This window comes from Mastigoproctus giganteus, chromosome 5 (genome assembly GCF_048544385.1).
Source record: "Mastigoproctus giganteus isolate SK-2022 chromosome 5, ASM4854438v1, whole genome shotgun sequence".
Classification (NCBI taxonomy): Eukaryota; Metazoa; Arthropoda; class Arachnida; order Uropygi; family Thelyphonidae; genus Mastigoproctus; species Mastigoproctus giganteus.
This window is the reverse complement of record NC_143579.1, coordinates 126,718,683-126,735,196: the sequence shown is the minus strand read 5'-3', so window position 1 is coordinate 126,735,196 and position 16,514 is coordinate 126,718,683. Positions and strand designations below refer to the sequence as shown.

General features: G+C 38.6%; 1 protein-coding gene across 1 annotated transcript; it reads left to right on the top strand.

The window, feature by feature from the left end:
* The first annotated feature begins 14,390 nt into the window (after positions 1-14,390).
* LOC150085691 (mediator of RNA polymerase II transcription subunit 4-like) lies at positions 14,391-15,295 on the top strand. The gene has a single exon (XM_090373451.1). It carries the CDS (start codon positions 14,412-14,414, stop codon positions 15,192-15,194), a length of 783 nt encoding a protein of 260 aa, XP_090229577.1. The 5' UTR covers positions 14,391-14,411; the 3' UTR covers positions 15,195-15,295.
* The last annotated feature ends 1,219 nt before the right edge of the window (positions 15,296-16,514 follow it).

The window sequence follows — 16,514 nt, the reverse complement described above, 5'->3', positions numbered from 1 at the left end:
TGAGGTAGAGAGATTTTAAGCCAAAGAAGATCGAAAAGAGGAGATTCCAAATTACCAAGTCTCTGACAGGGAATATCGGAACGGACATATGCACAAGTATCAAGCTCTGAGGCGAAAGGAATCATACAGCGAATAATTAGGGCAACTGAGATGAACATTAGTTGAATCAACCGATAACTGAGATTCTGCCAGAAAAAGTACATGTGGTGTGATAGACTGCAAGTGGAAATGGACATCGTTGAGATTAGAATTGAGACTACGTATATTTGTGAAATGAATTAGGAAGTGATTTTGAGAACGAACTTTCTCTTTTGAAACTTGCATTAGTTTCTAGTTTCATACAACAGTATGTAAAAAAATTTAAAACAAGTTCTGTTAATTTGCATTTCTTTGTGTTTTTCTTTAAATTTGGTATGCTCATTCCGAATATGAACTTAGTTTTTGCATAGTGACGACGGTTTCCGCAGAAGTGGAAAACGAAACTAAATATGCATTGATACTACATCCGATTTATTAACAATAGTTAACTTCTGTATAAAACAGTATAATCTTTACCAGGGCTCAATATAGTCTAATTTGGCTCAATATAGTCCAATAATATTTCCGTACTATGAAAAGGGTGCGCAGGAAGCTAAGGGCGTATTTTCTATTTTTAATCAACACGGTTTTAAAACTATTGCTTTTACTGTCTATGAAAGAACACCAATTGACTAGATTGTGGATTGTACCAATTTATAAAGACGGATCAAATCACAGTGGCATGGGGCTTCTGTAATAGTGTGAACTGCATAAGTGACATGTGTTTTTCTGTATGTGAAAATCCTGCAGCCGAGATCCACATGATTCTTGGTTTCAGCCAATTTTTGCTGATTAGGGAAATGAACCGCTTTACTTGAAGCGATACCTTTCCCTATTGCTATTCACGGGATTCTTTACCGATTCTGACGAATTTTCACTGGAAGGTAGACTATGGATTGGCAGTCTCCGTTGTGTAGCATCAGAACAACAGAAAATTGTATGACGGGTTCCATTAAAGCTTTTCAATCCGCAAACATTTTAAACTTGAATAATGCCACGATATAAAAGTGCAGTCTAATGATTACCACAAACACTGACCTGTTATACTGACCTCCAACTTCCTCAGCAGAAATGAGGTGCCCACGACTTTTTAAACTATCCACAGGCACTCCAAAATAAGCTTCATATGCACTGATAAACTTGGGGCCACCAAGGATGTTTTGATTCATCTTCCTTGAGTTCATCTGTGTTCCTGGATATTATATTGAGGAACAAAGATGAACGAGTCAGGTGATAAATTACACCTTCGTTTGGTAACGATAACAAACAAACAAGCAAAAAAACTTATTATACGAATACCACAGACTCTTATAATGGGTAGTCCGCATCAGAACTGCCGGTATGAACATCTAGGAAACTGCAACCCTGCTGGGATTTCCACGTATGAGTGTCTCGGGTGTAAGGAGATTAGTCCAATAAGCAAATAATATCCAGCCACCGCAGATTCTGTGGCTGGAAACAGAACTCTGATACAGAATTGCAGAGAAAGACCAGAAGATTGTGTGTGTGTGTGTGTGTGTGTGTGTGTGTGTGTGTGTGTGTGTGTGTGTGTGTGTGTGTGTGTGTGTGTGTGTGTGTGTGTGTGTGTGTGTGTGTGTGTGTGTGTGTGTGTGTCGGGCCAATTTGCTACCAGGAAGGTGCGTCCTGGTACCCATTTAGACCAGGAGGAGGCAAGCCACAGCTAAGCGAAAACTGCGGTTAACCTTGCGTGTCGTCTTCTGAATGTCCAAACCGACCGTGAGGAACTATTCAAATAAAAATAAACACTCGTTAATGAAAAAGACTGCGTAGGTTAAAAGGGTACAGTCAGACAATTACCAGCCCAGAACAGCAGTGGCAGCTCCCGCTGCAGTTCTGAAATACAAAGAAGCATTTCAGAATTCAGAAGTCTTCACACCTTTTCAGTAATCAGATACCACAGCCGAACCTAGTTCCAGTCCTATCAACAAAAAAAAAAAAACAAAAAAGGTACGATTACAGTGGGCTGAGGAACACCAACACCGAACAGTGGACAATTAAAAAATCATTGTCTGCTCTGACCAATCCTGGTTCTTCCTATTTCATGCTGATGAGAGGATCATAATATGTGGAAAACAGAATGAATCCATGCCAGGTGTCAACAGCGCAGGCCGATAGTTGTGGCGATGTAATTGTATGGCGAGTGTTTTTTGTGGTATACTTTGAATATCTTGATACCAATGAGCGATATCTGATTTCCACAGGTTATCTAGAAACTGTTGCCGATCAGGCGCATCCCTTCAAGTAGTATATCCATCTACAAATTATTCTTCTAGAAGGATGTTACGCTATAGCATGAAGCTAAAATTATACGGAACTGGTTCCTAAATTGAGAGTGAATTCAGCCTACTACAGCATCGTGCACAAGCCAATCAGATCTCATTCTAACTGAGCACTGTGGGATGAGGTGGAACGAGCTGTTCAGAATAGAGATTCGCAACCATCCAATTTGCAAGAACTGTGTGGAAGCAATTGTCAACATAGACCAGCATCCCTCTGGCACTCTTACGACAGACGTCATTTCCACCATTAAGAGACGGAAATGGCGTCACTTGAAGTTTCTGGCACGATCCGAGCCCGAATTTGTTTTTCAAATTCATTACCATACCCGACCAAACTCGAACCGATTTTAATCCAAGCCCGACTGAAACTTTTTGATGTGAAAACATCTTTGGCGGCACCTACTAAATTTTGGGCTGAAGTAAAACCAATTTGTCACAGAAATGCGACGCGGAAATGACGTCAATTGCGCCATTTCCGTCGCTCATCTTTGACGAAAACGTCCTAAATTACCCAAATGACGTCATTTCCGTAAAGTTTACTAATCTTCTCGTTTCTTTTAGGTATTTTGATTTGTATATATTGTTACGAAATAAAAGAGCTTTTGTATGGTAAATATTTTATTCATCATTCACACATTTCCATAATTTCAGTTGAAAGTATTAATAATGGCCAAGTGGTGCAAGGACGCCTATGGGTTATGCTGCATCAGCCAAAAATTAATAATAATAAAAAAAATAAAATAAAATAATAAGAATAAAAATTCTGTAGCAGGTACATAATGTGTCCTGCCGCTAGCATATTTAACGTATTTTACATTTAAGAGCCATCGGCAGGCGTTAAAACGTTTTAATTTTCAGATAATAATAAAATTCATTTATAATATAATTCGTTCATTAATAATTGCATATCGGTTACTGAAAGTATCGGTCTGTGACGACTAAAGAACGATATATGATATTTAAATTGAATACATTTTAGTTCGCGACTAAATACACCATCTACAGTTGTTCCATTACGTGTAGTATTTATCGAAAGACCTGATCACATGTCCAACTTGAAGAATGTTTTCATAAATGTGCACAACTCTTTTCCAGCTTCAGAGTTTAATTGTAAATAAAAAAAAAAAAAGTACACTCGATCTGAAAACACCAGGTGACTTGAAACCAGATGCGTTTTCGAATTATACATCCATATAGCATATCGTTTATTATGTGAGGAAATTTCCATGATCACACGTTCATATTTTCCACTCTCCTGGAAAAACTACTGCAATTTTCAGAGGTTTGAAGGTTTTCCTCTAGTAGGGAGCTAAGATGAAGCTCCGTGCAAAATTTCATTAAATTTGGTCCAGTAGAAGATATATACAAGTATGATTGCAACAATACAAGTTACAATAAGTCCTTCTGGCGAAAGCTTAAGACGACGTCACTTCCGTAATGCTTTTCGAACGATGGTTTTTCTTTAGAAAATTTTTGAAATAATGCCAGTAAAAACGTTTTTAATGTAAAAATAAAATAATAACAATAAGAGAAAAGGAAATAGACAACCTATGCGTTTCCCTCCTTCCACAGGTTATCCAATTATCCAGCTGACTTTGAACTTCCCCAAACTGTCAGCCTCTACCACCCATGTGGGTAACCTATTCCAATAATTTATAACTCGCTAGCTAAAATAAAACTTCCTGCAATCCCTAACTTGAAATTATGGCTCCTAGTTCTAGAATCATTTATAACCGTGAAAATTTCGTCCTCATACATTTTACTTTTGCCCCTCAGAGCCTTAAACATCCCAATCAAGTCTTCTTCACGGTGCCTAGTTTCCAAGCTCTGCAACCCACATATTCGAAGTCCTTCTTCATATGGACGCCCTTAAACCAATCTCACCAAGCGAGTTACCAGTCTTTGGACCCTTTCAAGAAGCACAATATCTTTCTTTAGGTGCGGTCTCCATACTTGAACACAGTATTCCAAGTGTGATCTAACAATAGCCTTGTATAATAGTAATAGTAGTAGTGGCATGTGATGCAAGAAAGCAAGTGTATGAGCTTATACAGCATCAGCCAAATAAAAAAAAAAAAAAAAAAAATCACACCATTCCCTCCAAATGCCTGTCCAGTTCCTCCTTAAATTTATTCAACCTATCAACTTCCACAACGGCAGATGGAAGTTTGTTCCAGCAATTAACCACCCGCTGGCTAAAGACAAATTTCCGCACATCTATTCTACATCTGTCTTTTTTTAATTTGAATTTATGCCCCCTTAGGTTCGTAATCTGAACAAGTGGAAGGATCCCATCAGAATTCAGCGTGCTCAACCCATTCAAGGCCTTATACACCTCAATCAGATCACCATCACCGCGCAGGTGCCCAGTCTCCAGCCACTGCAATTTGCAGAACTTAAGCCTCTCTTGGTAAGAGGATCCCTTCATTCCCCTCACCAATCATGTTGCCCTTCTATGTACACGCTCAAGCAAATCGACATCCTTCCTAAAATGAGGCCTTCAGACATGTACGCAGTACTCAAGGCGTGGCCTGACCATTGCATTATACAGAGGGACAATCACCTCCTTTTCCCTGTTGGAAAAATTCCTATATATCATTGACAAAACCCCATGACCTGCCCTGGCAGGCTGTCTGCATTGCTCAGAAAACTTCATATCTGACTGCACAATTACTCCCAGGTCTTTTTCATTTTCTACCGCCTTAAGTGTAGTACCACACAGTTGATACATTTCTCTGGGATTACTTCTACCCATATGCAGTACTTTGCATTTATCAAGGTTAAACTTCAGTTGCCACTTCTTAGCCCATCTGCCCAAATTATCTAGATCCTGTTGCAGTAGCACACTGCCATTACTGTCATTAACAACCCTGCCGACTTTGTATCATCTGCAAACTTCGACACTAAGCCTGATATACCTTCATCAATGTCATTGATAAATATACAAAACATCAGTGGACTCATCACCGAACCCTGTGGGACTCCACTAATAACATTAGTCTACGAAGAGCAGCACCCATTGATTACCACCCTCTGTCTTCTCTCACTTAACCATCCTTTTATCCATTGTAGCAACTTACCCTTAATACCATTCTGCTCCAATTTGTACAATAGTCTTCCACAAAATTTGCTGTTCCACAAAGGAACTGGATGAAAATTATTTTTTGCATACAGTTCGTTTGTAACCACATCATAATGGGTGCCCATGGTGTCCTCTCGATAAATCATCGATAGGACACCATGGGCCTTCCTTGCAACCATTTCCTTTTTCATTCATTTATTAATTACACACAATATACAGTCTCAAGATTATGTACATCAAGGTATATACATGATTTATATACAAGATATATTTACATATAATCAGATGCTCTGTACATATCTTTAAACAGTGTGTGTGTGTGTGTGTGTGTGTGTGTGTGTGTGTGTGTGTGTGTGTGTGTGTGTGTGTGTGTGTGTGTGTGTGTGTGTGTGTGTGTGTGTGTGTGTGTGTTCTTTAATCAGGGTGACTCCCAGGCATAAGCCCAACTCCACCTTGCAAACTTGTGAATGTGTAGAGTCTTTACAAAGCAGGCCTGGAAAAGTATGTTGAATTACTTAGGTTTGGTTTTACTGTAGCAAAATTCGCACATGAAATCCTGCACCCACCAGAGGTAGTGCAATGCCAGTGGGTACCAGCAATCCCGCTCCCTGGGTTGCCCATACCAGGGAGCCAGCAGAAAAAAAAAACTAATAATCAATAGTCTGGATGGCACAACTACAAACTTCAAAAATCACATTTCATCATTTGCTGTTCCACAAGCATTGGAACCCCAAATTCCAATAAAGATACTGTCCAGCAAATGTCCAACTGTCCGCCATGGAAAAATAGAACCATTAGAGCACCAGACTCAACACCATGAATCAGGTCCAGCACTCCAGCCGCTAGCCAGAGTTAGAATCCAATAGTTGAAGGCAATGTCCTCCAAAATCACAGAACCGACACAAAGAATCGGGTCCAGCAAAAAACTCCATGAAGACAATTCAGTCACCAGGTTTTCCCCTCAAAAAAAGGCGCGAAGAACAGTAGAGCAACCAGTCTACAATGCTCGGAGAACTTCATGTCTGACCGTATCGTAATACCCAAGTCCCTTTCCTCCACTTCCGGCTTTAATTCAACTCCGCAAAGTGTATAAGTTATTTTGGGTTTACTGTCCCCGGGTGTAATAACAAATACACTTTGCTGGATTAAAGCATATCTGCCATTTTTCTGACTATCCCTGAAGTCTATCTAGGTCACTCTGAAAAAGCTCTGCTTGGCGGTGATCATTAACTACTCTACCAATCTTTGCGTCATCTGAAAATTTAGACATCACGCCCTCTATCCCTTGATCGATGTCATTTATGAAAATCAAAAACATGGTCCTAATACCGATCCTTGGGGAACCCCACTTCTTACGTCAACACAATCTGAGGAACAGCCATTTATCACAACCCTCTGCCTCGTGCCCTGAAGCCATCTAGCTATCCATCTAAGGATTTTTCCTGTGATTCCAACCGGTTCCAGTTTATAAAATAACCGCTCATGTGGGACTGAGTCATATGCTAAGACAAGACACAAAAAAGACAAAATACAAGACACAAAAAAGACAAAATACAAGACACAAAAAAGACAAAATACAAGAAGACAAAATACAAGATATAAAAGACAAAATACAAGAGACAATGGATTTGTGACATCTAAATGTCTCTGGAAAACAGCTTCGATTGAGGTACTCGAAATTGAGGGATTAGTGTTGAGAGTTAGATCGAATGTTTCTTGCAGGAAAGTAATTAACGTTTAAATCGCCGCCCATGATCATGGGTATGCGAATGCCAGTATCATATGCCGCTCATGATAATGGGTATGCGGGTACGAGTACGGCAACAAAACGAAATGAATGAAGTCAATTATATCCTGTTTGTCACTGTTAGGAGAAAAATAGACAACCGTTGTAAATGTCTACATTTGATTACTTAATCAGTACTTCAAATTCATCAAATTTATCGACTATGCTACCTGAATTAGTCTACATGCAAGTATACAAACATCTGGTCTTATTCCTTTTTACCCTAACACATTCTATATATATTTACTTGTTGCATGATGTGGCCCACAGCAACATTTGAAATAAGTATCACTGTCCATTGGGTAACACTTAAAATCCTCGTTTTTAAGTGATCCTCTACAGCTATGCCGTCGACATCTAGAAATGCAGTGCGTATCAATGGTGTATCTTTAGTAGCTGGTTTCTTTGTGTCGTTTTCGAACCATAGACGATCTCAAATGTAGCTAGCATGAAGAACAGAAATCATTTTTCATAAATATCCTTTCAAACTCTCGATGCACGTTCTTATTATTATCAGTTTATTCAACAAACATCCCTGTACTGAAATTATCTTGGAGGCGGGAGCTCATACGTACATCCAATAAAGCTTATTAGACAGTAACATAGATACCTAGATAGTAACATAGAATAAAATATCAGAAAATACATAAAATAAATAAATAGAGATGAAAAATTCCATAAATACAGTCATTTGCACTATGAATTGAATCTCATAATCACTCTGTTGAATGGAATATCCTCAGGCCAATAAGGCTTTTGAAGACACTATAAAGCGTTCATTACAGATTTTTATGAGTTCATTGGCGCTTGAAGTCGTTTGCTATGAATGCTCTTCTTTCTTGAATTATATTCTTCATGATATTTGTAGTTTAGTACACAGATCCGCTGCAATGATCTTCCTGTACAGTTTGTTATTACAGTACCTATTCGGGTCGAATTTGAAGTCTCTAAACAGCTCCAAAGTCGCTCCATTGGCCGGAAACAGCCGTCTTAATGCCTTCGTGTTATGGAGAGCGCTACGGAGACGAGTGTAGTGTAGCCGGGCTCCAGGTCGCGGTCCCCCCACAAGATTATCAATTTGAAGGGTATTAAACCCCCAGTCAGAAATTCTGCAAGAATTCAGATGTTACGTTACTCATGGTGACCATCTGAATCCACGGAGCAACGTTCAAGTTGGAATATAGAATGGCTTTTGATACTGTAAAGGGTTCGTGGCGATCCTATTCAACCACCAGAGCACCCAATATTCCAGGCTGAGATACTTCCTAATATATGTATTTGGGGCAAAGGACCAAATTATTGAGGCATAAAGGGGAACAGGAACGATACATCTTTGGATGTAGTGGATTGGATCACTAGTTGTTGGTTTCGAATCCCAGTTATCTGTCTTACAACCCATATGGCAGCTAGAGTTTTTGATCTGGTGTTCTGAAAGTACCTTTGAAAAGTAAGGCCCTCGTGCCACATCACTCCTAGGTCGGTATGACTTTCTTAACCTGTGCTCCATTAATAGACAATTCGAATAGATTTTTTATCATCTTATTAGTTATTGTCAGTTCTGCTGACTTGTCAGAGTTTAGCCATAAACCTATTTTACGTAAGTATAAATGCAGCTCATAATGCTTAGCGTCGGCGTGGACATTAATGGAACACAGGAACTCGTTCGTCAGAGAACAAAATATTTTATATTGTCGGTATAAGAAATAAAATTATGATTCGGCGCTTGAAAAGGTTCCAAGGCGGCAGCGAACAGCAAAGCTGATAAAACACCTTCCTGAGGGATGCCCCAAATGAGGGCGTATTCTGCACGGAATTCTTGATGTTGTACAATTAGGTGCCTTGGCTTCAAGATGGTCTTGATAATCTGTAATATTTGGCCTTCAATGCGGAAATAAATCTGCAATATATTTTCAAGTGCAGGAAACGATACATTATCGAAAGCTGCCTTTATGCCAAGGAATATGATGTCAAATTCGGCCTTTTCATTTAAAGCGTGTTGCATTCTGAAGAGGGTCTCCAGCAAATTAATAGTAGTGGATCGTTTCGGTACTATGGTATGGAGGTGGGGTGGTATGTGCGCAAAACACTGTTGGGTTAAAGCAGGAAGGATGGCTTTTTCAAAGAGTTTTATACAACCGATCGATTCGATATGGGTCGAAAGTCTGAAAAGTCCTTAGGGTTCTTCTTTTTTGGAACCGGCCTCACAGAGTAGTGATTCCAAAACAATTGCACTTATTCCAAAACATCCTGAAGTATGGGGAAACTCCATCCTTCAGGATGTTTTGAACAATACAGTTGCATCAACAATATAGTTGCAAAAGAAAAATAAGCCAATCGTAGATTTGTTATGCAAGTAGTTAATAGCATTGATGAGATCTTCTCTAGAAATAGTGACGTTGGATAATGCATTTCCACAAACGCTGTCTCTCTCAAAAATATGTTGCGCCATATCCTCCAGCTGATACTTTTGAACATCCCTAGCTTTACCTTAAACTGGTAGCTTGCCTTTCGAAGCACACCTTAGCCCAGTGTCTGAATGCCGTTTCCTCTATTTCCAATTTAGTGGGCTTTTCACAATTCGTTTCGAATGTCGTAGTTTTCTTACAACCTATTCGTAGCGTGCATGTAATTTTTTTTTTCAAGAAAATTACTCTTTTTTTTTTTTTTTTTTTCTTATTAAATCCTGAATTTTTGCATTTCCTATAAGTCCTTTGCTTGGCGACAAACGCCTATTTTAAATACTCGTTGAACCATGGTTTAGTTCTGTCAGTGATCCTTACTTTCTTCGAGGCACCCAGGTCAGCAATAAGTAAGAGCTCTTTCTCAATAAAGTTGGTAGCTTCATCCACCGGTTTATTGTGCAGATCAATCCAATATAGGTTTTAAAATGTTCTTAAATAATTTCAGGTCTGACAAATTTAAGGGAGTATATTTTCTTGGTCTGATGAGTTCAGTTGACACATCGCTATGTTGCTCACCTGCACTATTAGATATTGAAATTTCACAACAAATTGAGCAGTGATCTGACGTAAATTTAATTTGGGGGTGACAAACGAAATCCCTTTCTACTACAATAGCCTCTAGTAATATCAAACTTCACTTTTCACTCAAGTGTACGTATCATGTTTTAGCGATCAAACCCATTGTAAGCAAATCACCTACTGAACCTGTATTGCATTTTATATTGTATATTTGTATTGCTCCAAACTCATAAACATAATTTTACTTACAAAAGGATCCAAGCTACCGAAAACGAGTTTGTCGTTTTGAAGTTCCATTTATGCCATCACGATCTACAATGATTTTAATTCCCATGCCAAAAGCAGACACTCGACGAGTCAAATATAATGCTGAATACAAGAAATTGTGTAAGAATCTAGAGGATAAGGATCGATCACTAGCATCGATCACTTTTTTAAAGAAAATCGCTTTCATTAAGAATCATATATTAGAAGATGAAATGCACAAGGCATAATGGGTTTAGGTAATTAACTATATAATATCGGTGTAGATACACCATAGTTTACCCATAAATTTGAACTACATATGTAGTGTAAAAGGCATCATTTTAATTGTATCTCATATTGGGGTGCCTTCACAACGAGATAGCTGGTATTGCACCACTTAAAATAAATAACGCTTCTCTAGTAGAGAAGACTACTGTTATTTATTTTCAGTGCATACCACCACCCAGACGATCATTTCGAATGTAGTTGTAAATTTAATGTGAAAAAAAAAAAAAAAAAAAACACTATTGGACCAGATCTATTAAACCAAATAAATGAATTATAAAATTGAAACCTATATCATGGAAAATCTTAATTCAGACTTGGAACAGAACTTTTTTGATAAGAATATGAGAGCCTATGAAATCTAGATTTTTATCAAGAAAACTGAAATTTTTAATAAACGAAAAAAAACCCACGGCCTTTTTTTTTCTTTTTTTTTTTTTAAATAATTAAAACCGATACTTTAGATGAATCTCATCTCCAACCAAACTGCACAGAAGAGGTAGCTCTCACCACCTTTTCAAAAACTTATCAGACCCTAAAAGCCATTCTTCCAACTGTAAAAATCATTGCATGGAAGCAAACAATTAATGGAAGCACTGGTCAAAGAAGTACTGCAGGATCATCTTGAAAAGAATTCAGTTATAGCTCAGACACAGCATGGTTTTGTTAAGGGAAGGTCTTGCCTGACCAATTTGATTGGATACTATGATTTAGTCACACAAGAATTGGATGCAGGGAATAACTTTGATATTATATATTTGGATCTTAGAAAGGCTTTTGATACTGTTGCACATGGAAGACTGCTGCACAAATTGGAACAGTGTGGAGCATTGGTGGCAAATTGTTGCTATTGATAAAGGGATGGTTGAGTGGCAGAAGACAGAAAGTGCTAATTAATGGACACTGCTCATCGTGGACTAATGTTATTAGTGGAGTCCCTCAGGGTTCAGTGTTGGGTCCATTGTTGTTTTCTGTATTTATAAATAATATTGATGATGGTATATCAAGCTTAATGTCCAAGTTTGCAGACGATACAAAGGTTAGCGGGGTTGTTAAGGACGCTACTGACCCTATGCTGCTGCAACAGGATCTGGAAAGGTTGAGCAGATGGGCTTCGAGGTGGCAAATGAAGTTTAACATTGACAAATGTAAAGTAGTACATATGGGAAACAGCAATCCCAGAGCAACGTATCAACTCTTTGGTACTACACTGACAGTGGTAGAGAATGAGAAGGACCTGGGGGTAATTGTGCAGGCAGATATGAAGTTCTCTGAGCAGTGCAGACGGGCTGCAAGAGTAGCTCATGGTGTCTTATCAATGATATACAGGGAACTTTTCTAGCAGGGATAGGGAGGTGATTATTCCCTTGTATAAGGCAATGGTCAGGCCGCACCTTGAGTATTGTATACAGGTCTGGAGGCCTCATTTCAAGAATTATGTAGAGCTGCTGGAACGAGTACAAAGAAGGGCAACAAGGTTAGTCAACTGAACGAAGGGTTGCTCTTACGAAGAAAGGCTTAAGTTTTGCAAATTACAGTGTCTGAAGACTAGGCACCGGCGAGGTGATCTGATAGAGGTGCACAAAGCCTTGAATGATTTGAGCATGCTCAATGCTGATGGGATACTGCCTCTTGCTCAGAATAATCACATGAGAGGGCATAAATTGAAATTGAGGAAAGACAGATGTAGGATAGATGTGCGGAAATTTGCCTTTAGCCAGCGGGTAGTTGATTGTTGGAACAGACTTCCATCCCTTGTTGTGGAAGTTGATAGCCTAAATAAATTTAAGGCTCAGCTGGACAGGTATTTCGAACGAACGGAGGGGTGAAGTGGAAGGGTTTTTTTTTTTTTTTTTTTTTGGCTGATGCTGCATCTCCTTGAGATGCAGCGATCTCCTATGCAAATCCTTGATATTTTTCTTAGCATCTTTTGCCAAAGATTTCTTGTAATCTGTCTTCGCCTGCCTAACCTCCTTTGTGACATGATTACAGACTAGCTTATATCTGCCATAGGCTTCTGAGTTGCTTGATAATTTATATGCATCCCATGCATTTTTCTTCTCTGTCACGAGTCTCATTAGTTCATTTGATAACCATTTAGGCCTAAACCTTGAACAATATTTCTTAATAGGTATGAAGCTTTTAGTAGCATCCACGATTAATTCCTTGAATGCTTCCCACATCAGTACACTGTGATCACTGCCACCTAGTGGTTCCTTTATCTGCAAATTCTTAATACACGAATGATCACTGCTGATAACCAGATCAAGAGTATTACTTTCTCTGGTTGCCTCTCGAACATGCTGCTGCAGAAAACAATCATCCAATAAATCCACAAAAGCCTGACTAGTGTGTGAGTGACCAACCCACAAGTTCCAGTCAATATCTGGGAAGTTAAAATTCCCCATTATAAGACATTCTGATTTACTAGCCCACTCTATTTCTCTGTACAATTGTTCATTGTACTCATTCGAGTCATTAGGCCTATAACACACCCCTACTTTTATTTTTGTTTTCGCAGTGCTTATGTCACACCAAACTGATATTTGGTTTTTAGGAGCATTAGCAATTAAGGCCATATTGCTCCGGTAATATGCAGTGGTAATTCCCTGACCTTTCCGCATCCTCCGTATTTGGTGGCTCACGGGCTCGAACCGTATATTCCCGTAACCAACCCACCATGAAAAGGCAATACACGATGGGAAGTTTCCGCCAATTGATTTTTAAAAAACAACTGCGCGTTATGATTTCCTAAATTTGGCTTTTCTAAGTTAAACAGTGTGCAGTAGAGTCGTTTTAGACCACCCTTAAAGGGATCTATATCTTTCTCCCTTAACTGCGTGCACATATCCCGAATTTTTTTGTAGTATATAGGAATTGTCTCTGCTTTTGGCCTTAGATAATTGCCGCCTTTAATTAAGGCTGTATTAAATCCCATAAAATATTTTATCAGTGCCGCTACTAAATGGTTAGACTGCACCATATTAGCCACGTCCAGCAGTCTCTTACAGCTAAACCTCAAATTAATATTTGGAATATTTATTTCCCCACTTCCCAAGGTAAAAATAAAAATTTCTGAGCTATCTCTTGCCGTTCCCCCTCCCCCAAAAAACTGAAATGTTGGAAAGTAAAATCGTTGGATTGTCCTAGCTGTGATTCCCGTTATAAACATCGTGTATAAGATTATAGGAAGAATTACGTTTCTAACAATGATTTATTTGTTCTCAAAAGAAAATTGTCCCACTTCCCACTCTTTTAAACTTTCCCGTATTTTAGTGGCGAGTCCTCCTACAGTAGCATGGGACCCCTCTCTAAACGGAGCTCCTAATATTTGAATCGATTTATCCGATTCCACTTCTCGTTGTGCTAAAGGCCGATGTACCCAGTCTCCTAACAATTTGATCCTAGTTTTATCTTCGTTTATGTTTCACCGCGACTTCTTACCAAAAGATCTAACGAATGACATAAATTCTTCCACCGCATAACTCGTACTGAGAGTGGCAGTAACATTATCCGCATACACTATACGATCATCGTTATTTGAAATAAATCGTAAATCAACAGCTATGAGAGTATCCACCCTCTCATAGCTGTTGATTTCAGATTGATTTCAAATTGAGAATCACTGAAATAAAGGAGCTTATTTCGTCGACATGGCTGTTCTAGGAACTCGCGAAAAGCTTTTACAGCTTGTTAATGACATAGAACTTATTGCGAAGGAATTGTTTGAAAATTTGATTGCACCAAAAAATCAAAAGCTTTCAGCAACTGAGCAGTCCCAGCTGGCAGAGCTTTTAGTTGCAAAAGACCAAGAGTTGAAAGCTACTTTAAGAGTTGCTACTGAACAAGCTGAAATACAACAGAAGATGGATGCTTTGCAGTCAGAGGTGGAGAAGCAAGATCAAGATATACATCAGTTACAAAAACATTTGAAAGAAGCAGAATACTTATTAGCAACAGCTATTTATCAAGCCAAACAGAAATTGCAATCCATTAGCAATGCAAATGAGCAGAGTGTTTCCTCTGAAGAGTTGGTTAAGTATTCTCATCGTATCAGTGCTTCAAATGCAGTTGCAGCACCTCATAATTGGATACAAGGTGATCAGCGGCGGCCATATCCAACTGATATTGAAATGAGATTAGGATTCCTTGGTCGATTAAGTGATCTCCCCATCAGCGGCAGTATGTTACAACAGCAGCAACAACAACAGCAAGGAAATTTAGGTGATATCTCATCAAGGGGTGCCCATGATGCAGCATCTTCATCTCAAGCAGGAACATTTACCTGGCAGCCCAGCAATGATCTGAAGAGTATAAGTTCTAGAACAAATCATAATTCCGTTTCTATGGACACTAAAGGCCATAATAAAGAAAGCGAAGATGTGGAAGTAATGTCTACTGATTCTTCCAGTAGCTCATCCAGTGATAGCCAGTGATGTGACTATTGTTATTTTTGTTTGTCTGGTATTTTTGTCATTTTCATACAAAGATCATTTGCATAAAACAAATAGAAGGAAAACTGACATTTCATCACTAAGATGTCACTCATACTTTTAAGGAAATCAAAATTATTAAAATTGCTTTACATGTAATAACCATTTTACAGTTAAATAAAAGTTGGGCATTGATACAAACTAGGATACATAAAAACCAAAATGTAGGGACCAGGTAATATAACTGAGGCAAATTACAATTTACGATTAAATGTGTTGAAGTAAACATATGAGTAAAAAACAAGTCTATTTAAATGTTTGTTTAAATAAATATACTGTAATTTCACCAGAAATTACAGGATATTTACTGTTAATCTTTGATGTGAATAGATTTTCATTGATGTATTACAAAAATGTGCAAGAATAAAAAATAGTTTACATTGCCCTGCCGGCTTTGGCAACTGTGTCCCCTGAATGGCCTCAGTTCTGTCTCTTCTTTCCAGTAGTGAGTCCAGTGCTAACGCAAATAACAAAGGAATAAGCGAACATCCCTGCTTTACTCTCCTATCAATTTTAATGTTTTTCGAAATTTCTCCATTTATCAAAAGTCTTGTGCTCCTAAGTGTATATAGATTTCTCAGGACTGTAAACAGCTGAGATCCTACGTTCGTATATTCCTCAGCTGACGTTACCACTTCAAACCAGCCTTAGTAATCTAACTAAAGAAAACCAACATTTAAGATTCCAAAACCAAGTAATTTTACACAAACTAAATGACAGAAACACAACTGCATGACCAAACAATTTGTTAGTGAAATGGGAATTCCAACAAGTCAACATTCACTAATAGAACCAATATTAAACCATCCTTACCCCAACGAACCTCAAGAGCTCACTCTAGATAGTATGCCTGCCACCATTGAGATTCCACTCCATGTGAACAAAGGAGCGAATGCAAATGATTGTGCCGAATTTCAGAAAAAAAACAACAAAATACCAACAACAACTCGCTAGACAAAATTCCTACTCCACTAGGCTGCCATGTCCGCGAAGACGTGATTCACCAGGTTCCACAGCAGTGACTAAAGCATCATATACAAGAGGAATCACAGTCCCCACCCAGACCTCTGTAAGCCCTAAAACAAGCATAACTAATTCGACTTCAATTGAGTATCCCACATTTACGGAGACAGTACAAATTCCCCTAGTCGAAAACCAAAGTAAAAAATTTAAGCATGTCCCATTTAAACCTAGTCTCTCTCAGCGAACTACTAATGTATCAGTTGATACGAACCTCCCATTGATTACTCAGGCAAGAAGACT

Bases quoted from the DNA above. Each gene is read 5' to 3' on its own strand.
- LOC150085691 (XM_090373451.1), top strand. From the start codon at position 14,412: ATGGCTGTTCTAGGAACTCGCGAAAAGCTTTTACAGCTTGTTAATGAC.